Source organism: Rhinoraja longicauda, chromosome 9 (genome assembly GCF_053455715.1).
Source record: "Rhinoraja longicauda isolate Sanriku21f chromosome 9, sRhiLon1.1, whole genome shotgun sequence".
Taxonomy (NCBI): domain Eukaryota; kingdom Metazoa; phylum Chordata; class Chondrichthyes; order Rajiformes; family Arhynchobatidae; genus Rhinoraja; species Rhinoraja longicauda.
Window position 1 is genome coordinate 2,970,557 of NC_135961.1, and position 23,311 is coordinate 2,993,867.

A 23,311-nucleotide genomic window follows, 5' to 3' on the forward strand; every position below is an offset into this window, starting at 1 on the left:
CTAAAAAATAAATCCTTGGTTAATTATCTTATGCATAAAATTGTCTTCACCTCTAACATTATAAAGATGTGTTCTTTCATCCCACATTACATAACATTTCAAATTTATTTTCCTTCCACTTAGCATCTGAACAAGACAAACGAGAGTATCAAAAATGTATAAGCGTAGAACATTTATTAGTTTATCATCCAAAAATAATGTCAATACAAAATTAAATAGTTATCTTTGGTGCAAACATGCTCTTATAGTCCTCTTAGATTCATGAATGTATATGTCCATATAATTAGATGTCTTTTGTACAGTCATTTTAAATTTAAGCAGGGCTATTAGTAATGCAATAACTATTGAGAATAGCAATTGTACGAAGTTCATGTCAGCCCTTAACTTAGAGCTAGATTCCACAAATCGGTAACCAGTTGAGAACAGCAAACAATTTGCATACAAAACTTTGTTAATATGTATTTCTTGAAAAAGCAATTTCATTCGGTAGTTTGGTAGCTTAAGTAATAATAAATAAAGTAGTCAGAGTTGATTGTAGCAAATCAAAAATCTGACGTACAATTCATTACCAACACCAAATCACTAACCAACCGTATCTATTAAATCTTTTCAGAATGGCACCTTAGGCTGTAACCATTGTCACTCAACGAAAGCTATTACCAAAAAATGGACAGTCAAATAGTCAGGTACCAAGTAAAATTTGGTCAAGAATAAATGGCACAGTTGACAGCTGGGAATGTCTCATTTCTCAAGGTTCTCCCCGTTCCCACCCGACCTCTACCATCTAAAATGTCTGCATTTCTGTGCTGGACTGCTCACACCATTGACTGGTATTTGGAATTGTTTCTGAAATGGCTTTTTCTTTGTTGTCTGCTCAACTTAGTTTTAAGGTGAATCTTGGTCTTGTGCACTTTATTCATAGAATGCATCCCTGGCATGAAATATTATTAATTGCTCTAAATACAAGATAGAAAAGCAAATTGAATTACGACAATGCCTTCTAAAAGGTATTTGCTTAGAGAACAAAATAAATTCTTTAACTCCATTGTTATTGCTGGCAATGTCATAAAATCCCCTAGTGTGTAGCATTTTCTTATTCCTATGGCCCATTTTGTAACCAAAGTAAGCTGCAACAATGAGCATTCACAGGCAGTATTAACCACCATGCCAAATTAACCATATTAACCACCATGGTCAAAAATGCAGCCGCGCAAATCATGCCATAAAAAGGAGCAAAGAAGAAAATGAGAAAGAGAAAGAGAAAGTAACAAAAAGGTTCAAAGTTTATGCTTGCATAGTCACAAAACAATTTTGCACCAACAGAAAAATAACTGATATGGTCCAAATTAGCTGTTTTACATGCTTAATATCATCTCAAACAAACCCTGAATCTGAGGTGTCTTTCTTGTGCATTTCCTTCATATACACACTTCAGAGTATAGGTCTCCTCCACCAAATAGTCAATTAAGGTTAAATATGTTGCAGGGTTTACTGTTGTGCTGCAAAATGGCCCAATGCTTGCTTCAGCTTTGCTGCAATCTAGTATGAAGTAATGAAATAAATGTTAACACACTATTCTCCATAGGCTTTTCCAACACAACATGAGAACAACAATTCATTTTTTCAATGGCATTCCCTCCCAATGGTAAAAAAAAGCACTTCTGTACGTTTGTTTTTTTCCCCCATTGAATTTTTGATTTGGGAATCAGAATATTCCCCTCTTTATAGTCATGAACAGAATTGTCTAACATATGGCCATCTATTTATTTCACCTGGAGTAACTCTGACACCTCTCTCTCCTTTCTCGATTTCTCTATCATCTCCCCCACCCTTCTTCTTGCAAGAATGACATCCTCTACACTCAATATCTCCGCCTCAGTGGCACCTGCTCTCAAGATGAGACTTTCCACAATAGGATATCTGAGACGTCCTCTTTCTTTAATAAACATGGATTCCCCCCCTGCTGTTGTAGATGGATCCCAGACTAAACATAGAGTTCCCCTGGTCCTCAACATTAACCCCACCAGCCTCCACATCCAACACATCATTCTCCAACATTCCCGTTCCCTTCAACGTGATCCCACCAACAGTCGCATCTTCCCTCCCCACCCCTTCCACTTTCTTTGGTGATAACTTCCTCCGCAACTCCTCGAATCACTCATCCCTTCCCATCCAAACCACCCCTCCCCAGGTACTTTCACTTGCAACTGGAGAAGTAAGCCTGTCCATACACCTCCTCCCACACATCCATCCAGGTCCACAGCAGCCCTTCCAGCGAGACAGAGGTTCACATGCACCTTCTCTAACCTCACCTACTGCATTCAGTGTTCCCGATGTGGACTCCATAACATGGGCAAGCCCAAGCATCAACTAGGTAACTGTTTCCCCGAGCACTTGTATTAGGGCTGGCAAGACCTGTAGCATTTCCCCGTTGCTAACCATTTTAACCCCCCTTCCCATATCGACCTTTCTGTCATGGTAGTCCTCCATTGCCCGAGCGAGGCCACAAGTCAACTGGAGGAACAACACCTAATATTCTGCTTGATTAGCTTATAACCCAACAGTATGCATAGAACAGTACAGCACAGGAACAGATCCTTGGGCCCACTAGTCTTTGCTGAACATGATGCCTAAACGAACTGTATTTCATCCATATCCCTCCATATCTATGTGCCTATCCAAAAATCTATTAACTACCACTATCATTTCAGCCTCCACTGTCACAGGTTCGAGGCACCCAGCTCCCTTGTGTAAAACAAATTGCCCACACATCCCCTAACACTTTGCCCTTCCCACCTTAAAGCTATGCCCTCTAGTATTTGATATTTTCATCCTGGGGAAAGGGTTCTGACTGTCTACCCTATCCACGCCACTCACAATTGTAGATACTTCTATCAGGTCCCCTCTCAACCCCTGCCATTTCAGAGTAAACAATTCAAGTCTGACCAACCACCCCATGTAGCTAATGCCTCCTAATCATTCTGGTAAACCTCCTTTGCACCCATTCCAAAGCCTCCACATCCTTCCTTTATTGGGGTGACCGGAACTGCATGCAATACAATCCTCCAACATTTCCGCCACCTCCAACAGGATCCCATTACTGGCCACATCTTCCCATCCCCATCCCTTTCTGCTTTCCGCAGAGACAGTTCCCTCCCAAACTCCCTGGTCAACTCGTCCCTTCCCACCCAAACCACCCCCTCCCCAGGTACTTTCCCCTGCAACCGCAGGAGATGCAACACCAAGATGTCCCTTTACCTCCCCCCTCGACTCCATCTAAGGACTCAAAAAGTCTTTCCAGGTGAGGCAGAGGTTCACTTGCACCTCCTCCAACCTCATCTACTGTATCCGCTGTTCCAGGTGTCAACCACTCTACATCGGCGAGACCAAGCGCAGGCTTGGCGATCGTTTCGCTGAACACCTCCGCTCAGTCCGTCTTAACCAACCTGACCTCCCGGTGGCTCAGCACTTCAACTCCCCCTCCCATTCCCAATCTGACCTTTCTGTCCTGGGCCTCCTCCATTGACAGAGTGAGGCCCAGTGCAAATTGGAGGAACAGTACCTCATATTTTGCTTGGGTAGTTTACACCCCAGCGGTATGAACATTGACTTCTCTAACTTCAGATAGCCCTTTCTCTCGCTCTACATCCCCTCCCCCTTCCCAGTTCTCTCACTAGTCTTACTGTCTCCGACTACATTCAATCTTTGTCCCGCCCCCTCCCCAGACATCAGTCTGACGAAGGGTCTCAACCCGAAATGTCACCCATTCCTTCTCTCCAGAGATGCTGCCTGACCCGCTGCAATACTCTAAACGCAGCCTAACCAAAGTCCTATAAAGCTGCATTATGACTCATAATCAATGTCCCAATTAATGAAGGCAACATACCATATGCTTTCTTTACCACTATCTACTGTGTAGCTACTTTCAGGGAGTAATGGACTTGGATCCCAAGATCACTCTACATTACACTTGTGTCTTGCCATTAATTGTATATTTTCCCCTTGCAATTGGTCTCCCAAAATGCCTGATCCCACGCTTGCTCGGATGCAACTTGAACACTGAATTCTCCACTTTTAAGTAGCAACTCTGCCTTTTACCCCCATTCTCTTTCCTGTGTACTCCCATTTTCCCCACTATCCCACCCTCTCTGCCCTCCCAACCTCTTCCACATACTCCCTCCCTTTGGCTTTACATTTTACTCTTCTTCTCCCCTTATCTGCCATTCTATTGTTTCCTTTCCAGCTCTAGCTTTTGTCCACCGACCTGCCAAGTAACCCCCCCCCCTCACCTATGTCCACCAGTCACTTACCAGGCTTTGTCCTGAACCCATTTCTTTTACAGCTTTCTTTCCCCTACTACAATCAGCCCAAAGAACAATTCTGACCCAAAATGTCACCTATTCATATCTTCCAGACGTGCTGACCCGTTGAGTTTCTCCAGTGTTGTTTTTTTTAAAATGAGTTCCACCTCACTGATCAAGAAAAGGGATTTGCTAGCACACATTACCTATAATATACATCAATTACAGTTGTGAAACACAACATATTTGCCCAACACATTTAAGTGATAGAGTTCTACATCATAGAAACAAGGCCCTTCATCCCACCATGTCCACTGTGACATTTCTGCTCATCTACTTTAATTTAGAACATAGAACTGCAGAGCACAATGTATGTGCCGAACACGATGCCGTTAAACTAATTTGCTTCCACCAGCACCACTAGCAATGTATTCCAGGGCCCCACCAGTCTGTCTGTAAAAAAACTTGCCACGCACATCACCATTACATTTTCCTCTTCCCACCGTATAGCTACGCCCTCTAGTGTCAGGAAAAAGGACTGTCCACCCTCTCTATGAACCTCATAATTTTATATACTTCTGTCAAATCTCCCCTCAACCTTCGACATTCCAGAAAAATTCATTCAACTTTATCCAACCTCTTCTTGGAGTTGACTCCATCTAATGCGGGCAGCATTCTGGCAAACCTCCTCTACACTCTCTTCAAAACCTCCACATCCTTCCTGTAATGGGGCGACCAGAACTGCACACAATACTTCAAATGCGGCCTAACCAAAGTTTTAAAGAGCTGCATCATAACTTCCTGACTCTTGTATCAATGCCCAAGCAATGAAGGCAAACAAACCATACGCCTTCTTCACCACACTATCTACTAGTGCTGCCACCTTCAGTGAGCTGTGAACTGTTACTCCAAGATCCCTCAGTACATCGATGGTGTTGTCATGCCATTATCTGTATACTCTCCCCTTAACATTCAACCTCCCAAAGTGCAACACCTCACACTTGCTCGGGTTAAACTCCATCTCCCATTTCTCTGCCCCTTTCTGCAGCTGACCTATATCCCACTGTGTCTTCTGACAGTCTTCCTCACTGTCTGCAACTCCTCTAATTTTGGTGTCATCTGCAAACTTACCCACCAACCCATCTACATTTACGTCCAAGTTATTTATATATCCCTGCGGAACTCCACTGGTCACAGACCTCCAGCCAGAATATCTACCTTCCACCACAACCCTCTGTTTTCTATGACTAGGCCAGTTCTGAATTCACACGACCAAGTCATTGTGAATCTCGTGCATCTTAATCTTCTGGATCAGCCTACCATGAGATACCTTATCAAAAGCCTTACTAAAGTCCATGTATACAACATCCACTGTCCTACCTTCATCAATCCCCTTCATCACCTCCTCAAAAAAAAAATCCCATCACAAAAAATTTGCTCCAATAGTTTCCCTACCACTGACACGAGGTTCACTGCCCTGGATACTCTCCCTTCTTAAACAAAGGAACAACATTGGAACAAAGGAACAACCTCTCCCATCCTCCAGGACTTTGCCTGTGGCTAAAGAAACAAAGATCCTCATCAACAATCTCCTCTCTTGCCTCCCTCAATAACCTGGGATATATTCCATCAGGCCCTGGGGACTTAAGGACCTTAATGGTCTTCAAGAACCTCAGCACCACCACCATCTCGATCTCAAACTGTCCTAGCATATTTTTATTTTCCCACACTGATTTCGCTGTCGTCCAAGTCCTTCTCCTCGGTGAATACAGATACAAAGTACTCGTTTAGCACCTCACTTACGTCCTCTGACTCCATGCATAGATACTCTCCATTATCCTTGAAGTTACATTTAAGTTAATATTTAAGTTTCTGTCCGTCACCCTCATAATCCAAATCCTAATTTCAAGTTGTGTATTATTCCTGTTTTTTTTAGATGCACGTTACAATTTCCACTTTGTTCACAAACACTGATGGCACATTTCAGTCTCCCATCCCACAAAAAGGGAACATTTATCTTGCTTTCCACTCACTATCTTTAAAAATCTCCCAGTGTCACCTTGTTCTAACTTCTCAATCAAAATATATTCTCATCGCTTAATAATTGAAAACACCTCCATTAAATACAACCTTACTTTCCTCTGATCTAAATAAGCCTCGTGAAAGTTGCCATGTTTTAAGAAGGGACAGAGAAGGTGAAGCAAGGTAGGTGGGATTTCATGCAGAACAGTTATGAAGTGCTGGCTCTTGAAATGAAGGTAAAACAGGTCTCTATCATAACAATGGAACTACTAGCTCTCATAGAGAAAAAACCATGTCCTCCATATCTGAGGATGTGCTGGCTCTGGAAAGGTTCCAGAGGAGGTTTACAAGAATGATCCCAGGAATGAGTGGGTGTTTGATGGCAATGGGCCTGTACTCCCTGGAGTTTAGAAGAATGAGAGGGAATCTCATTGAAACATACAGAAGAGTGAAAGGCTTGGATAGAGTGGATGTGGAGAGGATGTTTCCACTAGGACTAAAGAGTCTAGGACTAGTGGTCATAGCCTGAGAATTAAAGGACTTTCTTTTAGGAAGAAGACGAGGAGGAATTTCTTTAGTGGCGGTGAATCTGTGGAATGTTTTGTCACAGAAGGCTGTGGAGACCAAGTCAGTGAATATTTTTAAGGCAGAGATAAATAGATTCTTGATTAGTACGGATGTCAGACGTTATGGGGAGAAGGCAGGAGAATGAGGTTAGGAGGGAGAGATATATCAGCCATGATTGAATGGCAGAGTAGACTAGATGCACTAAATGCCTAATTCTGTTCTTATCCCTTATGAATTAGTGGCTTATGTCATGGTGGAACAAACTATATCAGTTTTGTTTATTTCTTGTAATGTTTCCTCTTTAGTTTTCAACTATTTAATATTTCAGATTTAAACAGACAGCGATGAAAGCACTCGGTAATTCAGGTAGCATCAGTGGAAAGAGAAACAGTTAATGTTTTAGATGCAAGATCCTTCCTTATAACTGGGAAAATGGGAAATCAAATCAGTATTAAAGTTGCTGAGTATGTAGGAAAGAACTGCAGATGCTGGTTTAAATGGAAGGTAGACACAAAATGCTGGAGTAACTCAGCGGGTCAGGCAGCATCTCTGGAGAGAAGGAATGGGTGACGTTTCGGGTCGAGATCCTTCTTCAGACTGAGAGTTGCTGAGAGCTGGAGGAGATAGGCACTAGACAAAGAGAACCAAGACTTAGGGGCAAAACAAATCCCTAATAAGACAAAGCATGGGTTACAGTGAGGATAATTGTAGAGATAATCCTGTCAATGGATTAATGGGAGTTATCAGGGAAAAAATGGATCGTCAGTTCTTTATTTAAACTTCTACATACTTTTAAACAGTTTGAAAATGTAACAAAAGGATGCTGACATAAACTGACATTTCCCCTATTTATTAAATAAATAAATAAAGTTACTTCAGTCGTTTTGCCCCAATGGAGTTCAAAGGAAAATAGATTTGTTGAGCAACTTACCGTCTCATAAAACTGGACTTGTTGCTGTAGGTAGTGTTGCATTACAGAATTGTAATCATAAATTCGATTACTGTGGAAGTGATTCATCTCAGCTGTAATGGAATTATGGAACCAAAATTCAGTTATCGTTATTACTAAAGCAAATGCACCACAGAAAATACACTATAATCAAATTCTGTTTAGACTCACTTTTCCCTTCCCCACATTCCACTATTCCAGGAGGACCGGATTACATGGCTCGTGAAAGGATTGCGGACTCGAATGGGTAAGAGGATTTAAGACTCATCAGGCCGTGTGCCCTGCATTACTTTGTCAGTTGCCCATCAATGATCAGGGAAGAATGAAAGGGCTGAACCAAGAGTGTAAGGGTCAGGGTAATGGCCAAATAAAGGGCTTCTTCAGTTCAATATTAAACAATGAATGGCGAGAATAACTGGAGTTCAGGGTGCACTATTTTGACCTTCAATACAAGAAGTTTAAATTAGGGTGGAATGTAATATGTTAAGTGTTTAATCCCTATTAGAAGTGACCAAAAGGGGAGCTCACATGTAGTGTATGCAGTTCAGAGGATTTGGGGTACAACAGGGTGGCGCAGTGGTAGAGTTGTTGCCTTACAATGAATGCAGCGCCGGAGACCCTGGTTCCATCCTGACTACGGGCACTGTCTGTACGGAGTTTGTACGTTCTCCCTGTGACCTGCGTAGGTTTTCTCCGAGATCTTCGTTCCTCCCACACTCCAAAGTAGTACAGGTTTGTAGGTTAATGGACTTGGTAAATGTAAAAATTGTCCCGAGTGGGTGTTAATGTGCAGGGATCGCTGGTTGGCCCGGTCCCGGTGGGCTGAAGGGCCTGTTTCCGTGCTCTATCTCTAAATAAACAGGGTGCATGTCAGCAGCTTATAGAATTACTACTTGACATAGGTAGTTATTGTAAAAAAATCTATTACCAGTGATTGAAAATATTGTATGTTCTCCTTATTGTTGATGATGGGTGAAAGCTGAGTGCTATCATTTTGCTAAAGTGCATTTTCATAGTTACCAAAGGTCCTATCACCCCTCTCCTTTTTTAGTTTCTCTTTCATGTTCACAGGTAACTCTAAGGTTTACATGATAGCTGCTGGGAGGAAGCTTACAAGCAAAGGAACTCAAATGGAGACACAAGGAACCGTAGGGACTGTCATAGAAGGAAAGATTGAAAAGACTGGGCTTGTATTCACTGGAATTTAGAAGGATGAGAGGGGATCTTAGAGAAACGTATAAAATTATAAAAGGACTGGACAAGCTAGAAGCAGGAAAAATGTTCCCAATGTTGAAATGTTGAATAAGGGGCCACAGTCTAAGAATAAAAGGGAGGCCATTTAAAACTGAGATGAGAAAAAACTTTTTCACCCAGAGAGTTGTGAATTTGTGGAATTCTCTGCCACAGAAAGCAGTGGAGGCCTATTGACTGGATGAATTTAAAAGAGAGTTAGATAGAGCTCTAGCGGCTAGCGCAATCAAGGGATATGGGGAGACGGCAGGCACGGGTTACTGATTATGGATGATCAGCCATGATCACAATGAATGGCGGTGCTGGCTCAAAGGGCCAAATGGCCTTCTCCTGCACCTATTTTCTATGTTTCTAGATGCTGGTTTACAATAAAGACACAAAGTGCTGGAGTAACTCAGCAAGTCAGGCAGCATCTCTGGAGAACATCAATAGGTGATGTTTCAGTTTAGGAATAGTCTGCAGACTGAAGAGTCTGGAGAAGGGTCCCAACCCAGAATGTCACCATGTGTCAAAATCACTCAAATGCAGCTTTTATTAGATTAGTGCATGGAATATTTGTTAAAATCTGTTCACCTGTTCAGAGTCAGAAGGGAAACGAGAATTCTAGGCAGCACATAGAACCAATGCACATGGAAATATATGCAAAAAGCAACTATGTTCAAGGAAAGGAAGAGCCCACAATGGTCCATTGTTGGCTGTGGGCTAGGTGATTAACATATAGGACAGTGAAACTCAACAGGATGACAGTGAAACTAGTACGGCTACTAGGATGGGGGAGGGACGGAGAGAGAAGAGATGCAAGGGCTACTTGAAGTTAGAGAAATTAATATGCTTGTTGACTTGTTGTCGCATTGTCTGTAACTCATTTTCACCTAGCCCATAGATAGCTAACAATGGCCTGTTTTCTTTATCATCATTCCTTTTTTGCATATCTTTCATTCATTTGTTCTATATTTCTCTATATCACCATATATATCTCTCGTTTCCCTTTCCCCTGACTCTGAGTCAGGAGAAGAGTCTCGGCCTGAAACGTCACCTGTTCCTTTTCTCCAGCGATGCTGTCTGACCTGCTGAGTTACTCCAGCTTTTTGTGTCTATCTTCTATATGCATACTGCTTGGTTGTAAGCTGCCCGAGCAAAATATGAGGTGTTGTCATGAGGCCATATCTCCAAGTTGGCAAAAACTAACAATAGGTAAGGAGCAAATTTCTATCATCACTGTGAATGATGAAAGCATCACAGGAATAATTACCCTTTTGAGCAATCTTCCTTTGCCTCAAGTTGTACAGGACCCTAGTGAGACCGCACCTGGAGTACTGTGTGCAGTTTTGGTCTCCAAATTTGAGGAAGGATATTCTTGCTATTGAGGGCGTGCAGCGTAGGTTTACTAGGTTAATTCCCGGAATGGCGGGACTGTCATATGTTAAAAGATTGGAGCGACTAGGCTTGTATACACTGGAATTTAGAAGGATGAGAGGAGATCTTATCGAAACGTATAAGATTATTAAGGGGTTGGACACGTTAGAGGCAGGAAACATGTTCCCAATGTTGGGGGAGTCCACAACAAGGGGCCACAGTCTAAGAATAAGGGGTAGGCCATTTAGAACTGAGATGAGGAAAAACTTTTTCAGTCAGTGAGTTGTGAATCTGTGGAATTCTCTGCCTCAGAAGGCAGTGGAGGCCAATTCTCTGAACGCATTCAAGAGAGCTGGATAGAGCTCTTAAGGATAGCAGAGTCAGGGGGTATGGGGAGAAGGCAGGAACGGGGTACTGATTGAGAGTGATCAGCCATGATCACATCGAATGGCGGTGCTGGCTCGAAGAGCCTCCTCCTGCACCTATTGTCTATTGTCTATTGTCAAGTAAAAAATATAAACATACAAATTAAAAGCATGTCATTTTATCCTCTTTTTCCATTTTGTTTCTGTACCTACCTTGTAACGTGTAAGACATAGTGCCAATACGATTCACCATGGTGTTCTTTTCCTGTCCTGTTATTTTATTTAAGGCAACCAACTTGTCACCTTCTTTGGCTTTTTCTATAGCACCCTATTTGAATAAAACATCATAATATAATAAACCATAATAATCTTAAAGATATAATCCGTCCATCAAAGGATCTTTTCCTAAGTTAGGAACATTACAGATAGAAATTCTAGAGTAACTCTTCATCTATAATGTTTTTCTCCACAAATTCCATTAAAATAGAAACCTATATTGTAAACTGTCCATTTTCCAACAGAAAGTTATTATGTAGAAACGTGTTATAGGAGATTGGATTTCATTCCAGAGTCATAATATAAGAAATCTATCAACAGAGAGATAACACAAAACTGAATACTGAAACATAGTCAAGGAAAAAAATATCAATTTTAGTGGGTCACCTATTTACATGTCTTGCAATTTAGAATGCTGGGCTACACACAAGAAAGTTATTCCACCAACGTTTATTTACAGTGGAATCTTCATTACATTTTTGAATATGTTTAAAGAGTTTAGCAAGCAACTCAGCACAAGGGAAAGTAGACATGAGGGTCACTCCAGCCTCACTTGTGGATTTCAGCTCTTAGATCCATTTGGACCAAAGTTGTATTAAAGTCCAGATCAGTGTGCTCCTGGAAAAAACTAATCTTGGCATTAGATTTTTTTTAGAGATACAGCGCAGAAACAGGCCCTTCGGCCCACCGGATCCGCGCCGCCCAGCGATCCCCGCACATTAACGCTATCCTACACCCACTAAGGACAATTTTTACATTTGCCCAGCCAATTAACCTACAAACCTGTACATCTTTGGAGTGTGGGAGGAAACCGAAGATCTCGGAGAAAACCCACGCAGGTCACGGGGAGAAGGTACAAACTCCGTACAGAACAGCACCCGTAGTCAGGATCGAACCTGAGTCTCCGGCGCTGCATTCGCTGTAAGGCAGCAACTCTACCGCTGCGCCACCGTGCTGCCCATTAGTGAGCAGATTGCTGACAAATGTCACATAATAGCTGAATGCGATCAATGAGGGAAAGACGGTGAATGTTGTCTGCATGGGCTTTTACAGGACATTTGATAAGGTTACTCATGGTAGGCTGATCACAAGATTAAGATGCACGGCATTCACAGTGATTTGCTTGTATAAATTCGGAATGTGGTGGAAAATTCAGACTAGATGCCTGTGACCAGTGGAGTTCTGCAGGAATCCGTGCTGGGACCTCTGTCATTTGTGATTTATATATATAAATTACTTGAACTTAAATGTAGATGGATTGGTGAGTATGTTTGCTGATGATACCAAAATTGCTGGAGTTGTGGACTGTGAGGAAAGCTGTCAAAGTGTACAGCAGAATATAGATTAGCAACGGAAATAGGCGGAGAATTGGCCGATGGAATTTAACCTAAACAAGTGCACTCCCTTGCAATTTGGGAGGTTGAATGCAAGGGTAAAGTATACAGTAAATGGCAAGACCCTTACCACCATTAAGGTATAGGGGGATCTTGGGGTCCAAGTCCTTAGCTCCATGAAAGTGACAACACACGTAGATAACGGTGATGACGACATACGGTTGTTTGTCAGGGCATGGAGCATAAGAGTTAGGCAGTCATTATGCAGCTTTATACAACTTCAAATAGGCCGCATTTGGAGTATCGTGTGTGGTTCTTGTCGCCCTGCCACAAAAACGATGTGGAGGCTTTGGAGTGGGTGCAGAAGAGGCTTACCAGGATGCTGCCTCGATTAAAGGGTATTAGCTATAAGGGGTAGTTGGAGACTTGGATTGTTTTTTCTTGAACACCAGAGATTGAGGGGAGACCTGATAGAGGTATATAATATTATGAGAGACACAGCTAGGGTAGACAGTCAGAACCTTTTTCCCCCCAGAGTGGAAATGTCAAAGACTGGAGGGCATAGCTTTAAGATGAAAGGGGCAATGTTTAAAGAAGTGCAGGTTGCCCAGATCGCGCTGCCGCGGGTGATGATGGACGCAAATACGATAGTGGGCCGAATGGCCTGTACTATTCTATGTTCTATCCTCTCTGTTCTCAGTGACATCATGTGTCACTTTACAAATGTTTGTGAATTGATGAATGGCAAATTAGATTTGTCCTATTTCTGTGGATAGGTTATATTATACAATTGTCTTGGCGATTAGATTCTAGACTTGAATTGCAACAAAAACACGATGGTCATATAGCTAATTTCAAAGTATATCTTTGCACAGCAGCCTAGTCTATTCAGGCATCTAGCCACTGCTATATACTCTTTATTCATACATTTTTTTTGATATAATAGAGTGAACTAAATTGAAGACCGGCCTCTATCTGAAAAAGGGTCTCAACCCAAAACATCACTCATTCCTTCTCTCCAGAGATGCTGCCTATCCCACTGAGTTACTCCAGCATTTTGTGTCTACCTTTTCGCTTCTATATTAGTTGGGATTTTGCCTTAAGAAGTCTCCACAAAATGATTGCCATGCAATAATTTGGTTGGGATTTCAGGAAGAAGTCAACTACTCCACACTTCCGATTGAAGATTGGTTCAAAGAGATCAGAATTTTCTTTTGGTCTTGAGTTCTGGCTTCACCATTGTTGAGGTCTGGAATGATCAGAGCTGCTCCTCCCCTATTCTTACTGTTCACCAATATTTGCACACGATGGGGTTTGAAAAGAGTGCAGCAACATGATATTTAGTGAGAGGTTCAGCCATATTATACATCAGTCTGAAGAAGGGTCTCGACCCGAAACGTCACCCATTCCTTCTCTCCTGAGATGCTGCCTGACCAGCTGAGTTACTCCAGCATTTTGTGAATAAATACCTTCGATTTGTACCAGCATCTGCAGTTATTTTCTTATACAGCCATATTATAGTGAATGGTGCAGATGGCTCAAAACACCAAATAACTTATGCCTGCTTTGATTTTTCTATATATGACTAGATGCAGCAAGATGTTGTAGAATTTTAATCTGATTCGTTGATTGTGAGCTCATCTAAAAAAATGACATAAACTACCTTTCAACACGTAATTCTGTACCATAGCTTAACCAGGTTAGGATCTCATAATTAGGTATGCCCAATGCTGCCTCTGATCTACACTCCTCTTGAACCTGGATCCCTTCCCAACGTCTGAGAACAGCTGGGAAGAAGGCATACATTTAAGATGAAAGAGACAACGTTTAAAGGAGATGTGCGGGTTGCCGACATCGCACTGCAGTAGGTGATACTGGATCCCTTCCCAACTTGGTGGGATGAAGCATTTGTCATGACACAAGGTGGTGCAGCACACCATACAGTACCAGACCATTTGTTTATCAACTTATTGATCACACAGTCTTCCATCCAAAAAACTTCGTCCTTCGCTCAACTTTTAACACTTTTATTTTTAAAAGTTCCTCAATTGTCTTGATTCTGGTCGAAGGAGTTTTTAAAAAAAACGTATCTCCCTTTACCATAACATAGCCATACAGTTTTTTGCTTTATCAAGACAATTATCAAGATGAATTAATCTGAAAATATAAATGTCTAGGTTATTCTACTAGGTAGTGGATGTGGATAGGATGTTTCCACTAGTGGGAGAGTCTGGGATCAGAAGCCATAGCCTCAGAATAAAAGGACGCTAGGAAGCAAATGAGGAGGAATTTCATTAGTCAGAGGGTGGTGAATCTGTGGAATTCATTGCCGCAGAAGGCTGTGGAGGCCAAGTCAATGGATATTTTAAAGGCAGAGATTGATGGATTCTTGATTAGTACGGGTGTCAGGGGTTATGGGGAGAAAGCAGGAGAATGGGGTTAAGAGGAAAAGATAAATCAGCCATGATTGGATGGAGGAGTAGACTTGATGGGCCAAATGACCTAATTCTGCTCCTATCACTTATGAACATGGAATATGCATATAGTCATGAGACATCCATTTACAGTATAGATGAACAAATCCATCAACTGTTCAGAAGCTAGCTTGCGGCAGAAAGATTAATAAATTATTGCGTGGCAATCATTTTGTGGAGACTCCTTAAAGCAAAATATAGCACCATCGTTCAAAGCAGCAGGCACTAATGTGGCGCTTATATGTTTTAATTACATGTCTTAGTTGGCTGTTGACAGTCAGACTCAGGATTTTGCATGTTGGTACCACAGAGTTGGTGGATAACTGGGGTGACACTTACGTTTAAGAACTAGGAGAATCAATTAACTAGGATTTCCTCGGGTAGGCAGACAATAGAACAGTGTAATCCTATTTAGAACACAAAGTGCTGGAGTAACTCAGTGGGTCAGGCAACATCTCTGGAGTACTTTGACAGACGGCATTTCAGGTCACAGCCGGGTTCAGCAGTGACTACACCAGCACTTGCAGTAGGGTGAACACACACAATATATTTTCCTTACAGTGAAAAGAAAGTCCAGGACCGCATGTGGCCGCTGTCCCTCGTCGTCAGGGCGTACGTGCAGTGGCGCTGGCCATCTACATAAGTCTCGGGCTTGTCCTGGTCTTCAAAGGAGGAGGCGTGGCAATCTCAGGATCTCAATTCTCCCTGCAATTCACCCTTGCCTCGAGAGGAGGTTCTGGTGGTCTCGGGTTTATTCTGGCAGCTCAGACTTTGCCTCCGTGTGTGGCCGTAGTTCCTTGTTATCCATGGGCAGGAAGAGGCATTGGCGTCTCAGGTTTGCTTCGGCTACTCACTCAGTCTCAGTAGGGACACTGGCTGTCTAGGGCTTCTTCCCGGCAGCTTAGTCTTGACTACATAGTGATTTTGGTGGTCTTAGTTTGTCCGAGTGGCTCAGTCTTCCTCAAATCTGCAACAGGGCCACACGGCTAGCAGGGAGGCACCCCCATTTTCTCTCCCTTCTCTCTCTCTTCTTTCTTCCTTCCTTCCTCTCCTTCTTTCACCCTCTCCATTTTCTCTCCTCCTTCTCCCACCCACTCCCTTTCCTCTCTGGCTGGAATGCCTGGGTTTTATAGGGAGGAGGCTGATTATGGTTCAAGTGGCCAAACCAATATTTGCTTATTGGACCCAGCTGCTACCAATGATTCTGAGGTTTGGCTTCTCCTGGACTGTCAGCCAGTGGTAGGGATCAGAGTGGCATTCGAAGGAAGTGGCACTATCACATCTTCTTTAGACTGATTGTTACATGGTGGAGAAAACTGCTCTTTTCCAGTTTTCTTCCCACTTCTACAATCAGCCTGAAGAAGGGTCCTGACCTGAAACATCACCTATCCATGTCATAGAGTCTTAAAGCGTGGAAACAGGCCCTTCAGCCCAACTCACCCACACTGGCCAACATGTCCCATCTACACTACTCCCACCTGCCTGCATTTGGCCCATATACCTCTAAACATGTCCTATCCATGTACCTGTCTGAATGTTTCTCAAACGATGTGATCGTACTTGCCCCAACTACCTCCACCGGCATCTCGTTCCATACACCTACCACCCTTTGCGTGAAAAAGCTACCCCTCAGGTTCCTATTAAATCTTTCTCCCCTCACCTTAAACCTTTGTCCTCTGTTTCTCGATTCTCTTACTCTGGGCAAGAGATTCTGTGCGTCTACCTGATCTATTCCTCTCATGACTTTGTACACCTCTATAGGATCACCTCTCATCTTCCTGTGCTCCAAGGAGTAGTCTTAGACTGGTCAACCTCTCTCTATAGCTCAAGCCCTCAAGTCCTAGCAACATTTTCATAAATCTTCTCTGCAACCTTTCCAGCTTGACAACATCTTTCCTACAACATGGTGCCCAAAACTGAACACAATACTCTAAATGCGGCCTGTCAAATGTGACAATGTCTTATACAACTGCAACATGACCTCCCAACTTCTATACTCAATGCACTGACTGACGAAGGCCAATGACCCAAAAGCCTTTTAGACCACACTATCTACCCGAGATGCCACTTTCAACAAACTATGTACCTGTACTCCTAGATCCCTCTGCTCTACAACACTCCCCAGAGCCCTACCATTCACTCCGTAGGTTCTGCCCACGTTAGTGCTCCTAATATGCAACGCCTCACATTTCTTTGTATCATTCCATCACCATTCCTCAGCCCACCTGCCCAACCGATAAAGAGCTTGCTACAATTTTTGACAACCAACTTCTCTATCGACAACACCACCCTGCACGTCCTCCAGAACATTGTCCTTGACGCAAGATTGCAGCATCTGCAGTTACTCACGATTCCAGTGTGATCTTATTTCTTGGGCAATGTTCCAATGGGAACTGCATCAGGCACGACATTATTCCATTTATGTCTCACCCAGAAATCACATAGTCAATCCAAGTAAGCCTCACAACCAGAAATACATTGGCAAGTATCTGGAGTGGCACAATTCAACCCAGAAATAATCACAATTGCATTCCACTCCAGAAATTATCCTTTTTTTTTCCAGTGTGTGGTGCCAAGTACAATGACATGTGTGCTTTTTCCTGGCTCATTACTGTTTTACATTTGAGCCATACTAAAATCTGGAACGTTTTTTATATTGGCTGGCTTCCTCATATCTATCTACATCTCCAGCTCAGCAATCTTTTAAGTTGAAGTTTTTCCTTACGTCCATTTTGCTTCAAAACTTTTTGTTTCACTTTTTATTGCTGTCTGACAAGGGAAAATATAAACAAAACTTCAATGGAACATTTTGATTTCACACAAGTTTAATTTTCTATTACCTTATGTACACCAATGATATCTGGGAAACATCCTAATAATCCTTTATATTCCTGGTTGGTTTCCATCAAATATTCCAGGTCTTTTTTGGGCTGTGAAAAGACACAAGTTCATTTGACATTTCTACACACTGGCACATGTTACAAAAGTAACTCATATACATGGATTTTATCATTTCAAGTTTTGGTATCTGATGACCCCAATTAAGTCTTTACCCCTACCCCCACTCAAGAGATTAAGAAGGTGCCGATTACAGTAGGGATTGTAATCTTCTGCAGTAGGGATTAAAAGTTGTAAGCTCAACTGAACATGCAATAAAGAATATATATTAAGTACACTTTTTCTCGATAAATCAAAATCAAATACTTTGCAGGCATTTTCTTTACATCCTCAATTTCCCATGGCACCTACACAATTGATGCAGAGCCTTGCCCACACAAGACATGACCACTTTATTAGTAATGTTACATGGTCAAAAATTATAAATGTGAACCAGATACAAACACTATTAAAGCAACAATACCTTGTGATACAAAGATAGGTGGCAGGGCAGGTAGTGCAGAGAAAGCAGGGACTCTGCAGAAGGACCTGGACAGGTTGGGAGAGCGAGCCGAGAAGGGGCAGATGGAATACAGCGTAGCAAAGTGTGGAGTCATGCATTTATTTCGAGAGGGCTAGAGTACAAAAACGGGGATGTGATGCTAAGGCTTTATAAGGCACTGGTCAGACTGCATTTGGAGTATTGTGAGCAGTTGTGGGCCCCATATCCAAGGCCGGATGTGCTGGCAATAGAGAGGGTCCAGAGGAGGTTTTAGGAGAATGATCGCAGGGATGCTTGGATTAACATATGATGAGCGTTTGACAGCACTGGGCCTGTGCTCCCTAGAGTTTTGAAAGATGAGGGGGAACCTCACTGAAACTTACCGAATAGTGACATGCCTGGGTAGAATGGATGTGGAGAGGATGTTTCCACTAGTGGGAGAGTCGAGGACCAGAGGCCATAGCCTCATAATAAAAGGACGTACCTTTAGAAAGGAGATGACGAGGAATTTCTTTAATTACAGGATGATGAATCTGTGGAATTCATCGCCACAGAAGGCAATGGAGGCCAAGTCAATGGATATTTTTTAAAGTGGAGATTGATAGGTTCTTGATTAGTAAGGGTGTCAAGGGTTATGGGAAGAAGGCAGGAGAATGGGGTTGAGAGGGAAAGATAGATCAGCCATGATTGAATGACAGAGTAGACTTGATGGGCCAAATGGCCTAATTCTGCCTCTAAGAATTTATCACCAACTGCTGATTTAAAGTCATGATTCAGACTTAAAAACCTCTGTTAGTTACAATGGCACTGTATAATGTGCAATGTAATTCTAAATATTTTTGGTCTATTTTACACTTCCATGCAGTCACCCAACTTAAAAATCATGGCACCTGTTCTGCAAAGAGGTTGGCAATTTCTTCATAGGTCTTTCCTGCTTCAGTTAAAGGATCTGTCAAAGTGGATTCACCTGAAATACAAATTAATAAACGGGAAGGTCATGGCTAATTGTACTGCAATTGTTACGCCCGATACTCTTTACTATGGATGAGTTTATTCAACAAAACAGCTTTAAAGGACCATAGTTAGGCCTCATTCAAAGTATTTCATGCAATTATAGTTGTGCCATTACAGGAAGGATATGGCTTTTGAGAAGGCGCCGTGATGTTTATAAGAATGCTGCCTGGTTTAGAGTAGATTAGGAGAGGTCGGAAAGGCTAGAAAGGTTAGAAATGTCAAAGATTAGAGGGCATAGCTTTAAGGTGAGAGGGGGAAAGTTTAAAGGAGATGGGCCGAGCAGGTTTTTGTTTTTACAGAGAGTGTTAAATGCTTGGAATGTGCTGCTTGGGGTGGTGGTGGAGAGATATGATGGTGGCATTTAAGAGGCTTTTAGATAAGAACAATGGTGCAGTTGCTGCCTCAAACAGCCAGAGGCCCGAATTTGATCCTGACCTCAAGGGCTGTCTGGAGTTTGCAGACTTGGCTTCTGTCTGGAGAAATGGTCTCCCATTTCCTCCGGGTGCTCCGGTTACCTCCCACATCCCAAGGACATGTGGGTTTGTCGGTTAATTGCCCCCTAATTTATAGGGAGTGGATAAGAAAGTGGGATAATAGAACACTAGTGGACTTGGTGGGCTGAAGAGCTCGTTTCCATGCACTATCTCCAAACTTAAAATGGTATGCAGGGAATGGATTATACAGTGCTCTCCATAATGTTTGGGACAAAGACCCATCATTTATTTATTTGCCTCTGTACTCCACAATTTGAGATTTGTCATCGAAAAAAATCACATGTGGTTAAAGTGCACATTGTCAGATTTTAATAAAGGCCATTTTTATACATTTTGGTTTCACCAAGTAGAAATTATAGCAGTGTTTATACATAGTCCCCCCATTTCAAGGCACCATAATGTTTGGGACACAGCAATGTCATGTAAATGAAAGTAGCCATGTTTAGTATTTTGTTGCATTGCCTTTGCATGCAATGACTGCTTGAAGTCTGAGATTCACAGACATCACCAGTTGCTGGGTGTCTTCTCTGGTGATGCTCTGCCAGGCCTGTATTGCAGCCATCTTTAGCTTATGCATGTTTTGGGGGCTAGTTTCCTTGAGTTTTCTCTTCAACATATAAAAGGCATGCTCAATTGGGTTCAGATCGGGTGATTGACGTGGCCACTCAAGCTTTGAAAAACTCCCTTGTTGCTTTAGCAGTATGTTTGGGATTATTGTCTTGCTGTAGAATGAACCACCGGCCAATGAGTTTTGAGGCATTTGTTTGAACTTGAGCAGATAGGATGTGTCTATTTCACCTCAGAATTAATTATGCTACTACCATCAGCAGTGGTATCATTAATGAAGACAAGTGAGCCAGTACCTTCAGCAGCCATACATGTCCAGGCCATAACACCCCCACCACCGTGTTTCACAGATGAGGTGGTATGCTTTGGATCTTGGGCAGTTCTTTCTCTCCTCCATACTTTGCTCTTGCCATCACTCTGATATGTTAATCTTCGTCTCATCTGTCCATAAGGCCTTTTTCCAGAACTGTGGTTGCTCTTTTAAGTATTTCTTGGCAAACTGTAACCCGGCCATCCTATTTTCTGGCTAACCAGTGGTTTGCATCTTGCAGTGTAGCCTCTGTATTTCTGTTCATGATGCCTTCTGCAGACAGTGGTCATTGACAAATCCACACATGACTCCTGAAGAGTGTTTCGGTTCTGTCGGACAGGTGTTTGGGGATTTTTCTTCATTATAGAGAGAATTCTTCTGTCATCAGCTGTGGAGGTCTTCCTTGGCCTGCCAGTCCCTTTGTGATTAGTAAGCTCACCAGTGCTCTCTTTCTTCTTAATGATGTTCCAAACAGTTGATTTTGGTAAGCCTAAGGTTTGGATGATGTCTCTTAACAGTTTTATTCTTGTTTCTCAGTCTCATAATGGCTTCTTTGACTTCCATGGGCACAACTTTGGTCCTCATGTTGATAAACAGCAATAAAAGTTTCCAAAGGTGATGGAAAGACTGGAGGAAAGACTGGGTGCTGAGAGCTCTCCTATACCTGCATTAGAAACACAGAAACATAGAAAATAGGTGCAGGAGGAGGCCATTTGGCCCTTCGAGCCAGCACTGCCATTCATTGTGATCATGGCTGATCTTCCACAATCAGTAACCCGTGCCTGCCTTCTCCCCATATGCCTTGATTCCGCTACCCCCTAGAGCTCTATCTAACTCTCTTCTAAATTAATCCAGTGAATTAGCCTCTACTGCCTTCTGTGGCAGAGAATTTCACAAATTCACAGCTCTTTGAGTGAAAAAGGTTTTTTTCATCTCAGTTTTATTCTCCCTTTATTCTCAGACTGTGGGCCCTGGTTCTGGACTCCACCAACATTGGGAATATTTTTCCTGCATCTAGCTTGTCCAGTCCTTTTATAAATGTATACGTTTCTATAAGATCCCCTCTCAACCGTCTAAATTCCAGTGAATACAGTGAATTAAGAAATTAAGAAGGCATTTAAACACACCTGAGCAATTACAAACACCTGTGAAGCCATGTTTCCCAAACATTATGGTTCCCTGAAATGGGGGGACTATGTATAAACACAGCTATAATTTCTACATGGTGAAACCAAAATGTATAAAAATACCCTTTAATAAAATCTGACAATGTGCACTTTAACCACATGTGATTTTTTTCCTATTACAAATCTCAAATTGTGGAGTACAAATAAATAAATGATGGGCCTTTGTCCCAAACATTATGGAGGGCACTGTACACAGGCAGATAAGACTCGGTCTTGGCATCATGTTCAACACAGACATTGTGGGACAAAGTGCCTATTCCTGTGCTGTACTTTTCTATTTTTTAAATGACCATGTCAAATTGCACACCGGCCAAGAGTTGAAAAAGTCCCTCCTAAATCTCTCTTCTTAAGCCTGTGGACTCTTGTTTTAGAATCCTCAACCGTGGGTAAAAGACTGAGCATTCACTTAAACCCTGCAAGACCAAAGTTATCCCCAAAAGTTACTCAGGATGTTTTGGAAACAAAACTGCTAAAAGGTCTAGTTTCAAAGTAATTTAAAAAAAGCATCCAAAACCATAGGACCTGCTTACTGCTTCCCATTATATCTGTAACAATTTGCACGATTTATCATCAGGTCGTTCATGTTATAGACAGATTGAATTTTTAAACAATTTTTTAAAAATCATATTGATCAAATCACAAAGTAACCATTCTTCAAAACATCAAGGAATCTGAAAAATATATAAAACCTGAAAAGTTTGAAAATGTAATTTGAGTATGTCGATTCAACATAGATTTGAGAGTATGTCATTGAAGTTGAGCAACTACCTACGGAAATTGGGGGGGTGGGGAGATGGAAGAGACATTTCTCAAGGCTGTAATTTACATTGCAATCCACTGAGGAAACTCCATTGCTAAATGTTTAATGCTACCAAAGTGCTATTCTAGCCAAGAATATAATCTCACCTTTCACCTTGACAAAACACATTAACATTGCCACCAATGTCAGGAGGACAAGAAGGAAATATATTGCAATGTATGAGGCTTTTCAATCTAGGCATTCTATAGATAATAATTTACTAAAAATTGCAATCGGATAACATTAGTGCGCAAACATCGTGTACTAACATTTATTAGCCTTGGCACCATTTACAAAGAAAAAGTAAAAGGACCCGAAATGGAAATTAAGATTGAGAATTTCAGGGTTAAAACCTTGACAAGCCATTAACTACAACACTTTAATTACATCAAAGTTACACTTTCTTAAGCAGGGCTAAAGCAATGGTTGGCAACTGTTTAAACTTGCTTCTCAAAATTTGTATAATCTCGTAAACCCAGCTACAAGATTATACATATTATTCTTCATGGTATCCACACAATGATTAGATTGTGAATAGTTTGAAGGACATTTCTTTTCAAAATCTCACTTTTCAGTTTTAAGAATCAACCACCTTACAAGAGATTTGCAGGAATCTGTATGCATGTTAAAGATGTCACAATGGATATCTGCTAGAATGCGCACGGC

At 42.0% G+C, this 23,311-nt stretch overlaps 1 protein-coding gene across 1 annotated transcript in view; it reads right to left on the reverse strand.

Moving 5' to 3' along the window:
* Positions 1-353: 353 nt before the first annotated feature.
* Positions 354-23,311, reverse strand: part of LOC144596871 (sorting nexin-9-like) — a 107,861-nt gene continuing 84,903 nt past the window's right edge. Inside the window, exons 14-18 of the mRNA XM_078405735.1 lie at positions 19,165-19,241; positions 17,736-17,825; positions 11,025-11,139; positions 7,822-7,913; positions 354-1,539 (exon numbers count right to left, since the gene is read on the reverse strand). Of these exons, the coding sequence (XP_078261861.1) occupies positions 1,489-1,539; positions 7,822-7,913; positions 11,025-11,139; positions 17,736-17,825; positions 19,165-19,241 (425 nt within the window). The 3' untranslated portion in view covers positions 354-1,488. The remainder of the gene's footprint in view (positions 1,540-7,821; positions 7,914-11,024; positions 11,140-17,735; positions 17,826-19,164; positions 19,242-23,311) is intronic.